Source organism: Seriola lalandi, unplaced genomic scaffold (assembly GCF_002814215.2).
Source record: "Seriola lalandi dorsalis isolate HSWRI2012SDOR001 ecotype SW California unplaced genomic scaffold, Sedor1 jcf7180002054921, whole genome shotgun sequence".
NCBI lineage: Eukaryota > Metazoa > Chordata > Actinopteri > Carangiformes > Carangidae > Seriola > Seriola lalandi.
This window is the reverse complement of record NW_019525473.1, coordinates 42362-43576: the sequence shown is the minus strand read 5'-3', so window position 1 is coordinate 43576 and position 1215 is coordinate 42362. Positions and strand designations below refer to the sequence as shown.

General features: G+C 47.2%; 1 protein-coding gene across 3 annotated transcripts in view; it reads left to right on the top strand.

Moving 5' to 3' along the window:
- LOC111673581 (ras and Rab interactor 2) overlaps positions 1-1215 on the top strand; it is a 35919-nt gene that overhangs the window by 9226 nt on the left and 25478 nt on the right. For all 3 annotated transcript variants that reach the window (XM_023431388.2, XM_087169912.1, XM_087169913.1), the window contains exon 2: positions 972-1127. In XM_023431388.2, the coding sequence (XP_023287156.1) occupies positions 1059-1127 (69 nt within the window). In that variant the 5' untranslated portion in view covers positions 972-1058. The remainder of the gene's footprint in view (positions 1-971; positions 1128-1215) is intronic.

The following is a 1215-nucleotide window of genomic DNA, read 5'->3' as shown; positions in this document are numbered from 1 at the left end:
CAATGGTGGTGGTGCCTTCCTTCCTGTGTGAGATGAGAAGTTCATGTGTGTGGACAGACAAACGAACGGAGCATCGCCTGGTTTCGAGAGGACTGTGAACCTCTGCCAGGAAGGGAAGGGCTGGCCTAATAGTTTCAGCCTGGCTGGAGAGAGAGATGGAAGAGAGTGAGACAGAGAGAGGAGGGTGGAGGGACAAATCGTACACAGACAGAAAAACACACAGATAACGAAAGAAAAATCTGACTAAGAGTGAAACCAAACGACAGAGAATAAAATAGAATGAAAAATAAGGAGGAGGCAGTGATTACATGTCATTTCACTATGGGCTCTTCTAATTTGAGATAAATAGCAGGTTCATTAAATTCCCTTCGCTTTTTCACAGCTTTGTTGAGGAGTGTGACAAAGGGTCGATTTGGAAGCATCTTACCGAAGCCCAGAGGCCCAAAACTTAGTTACGATGGGTGGGGAAGACGGGCAGCTGTGCTGGAACCAAGGCTCTCCAAGATGGAAAATGAATTATGTATGTATGAGGACATGGGAACAAAATATAGGAAAGAAAGTGAGAATGTGAGAGAGAGGGAGAGAGAGAGAGAAAGGAAACAGTGGAGACAGGTAATGAGAGGACAGCAGTTCAGCCAAAAAAAAAAAATAGGTTTGGAATTAGATTTTTTTTTAAAAAAGGACTGAGGCAACAAACTGAGACGAAGGGGTGAGGGAAAGAAGCATGAAGAGAGAGGAGGCAGGAAAGTGAGAGGAGAGGTGAATGTGTAGAGAGCAAGGAGTGAGGGAGGGAGAGGAGAAAGAGAGGAAGAGGAGAAAGAGAAGTAGAGAGCGAGGAGAATACGAGAGTCACGGTAAAAGCCTTCCAGCAGCCCGGCAGCTCTGTAAACTGGCTGTGGGCAAAGCAGGAATTTCCTGTGGTCGCACCACTGATGAAGTGTCTGGACTGAAGTGTGTTTTTTGACCCACAGAGCTGCGGCCCCTGCAGACGCTGTCTTAGACGTAAACACACAGACTCAGACGTAAGAGGGAGCCGGTCCTGAGGACAGGAAGACGACATGGCCTTCAGCTCCGCATCAGGGAACCCCCCCAGCGGCCTGACAGACAGGAGCGGGAGCTTCTTTAAGGTAAGGACCAATGATGACGCAGCTGACTTTCCAAAAATCACATGGAAATGTAAAACACTCACTTCCTGTGTAACACATGTTGTTTTTT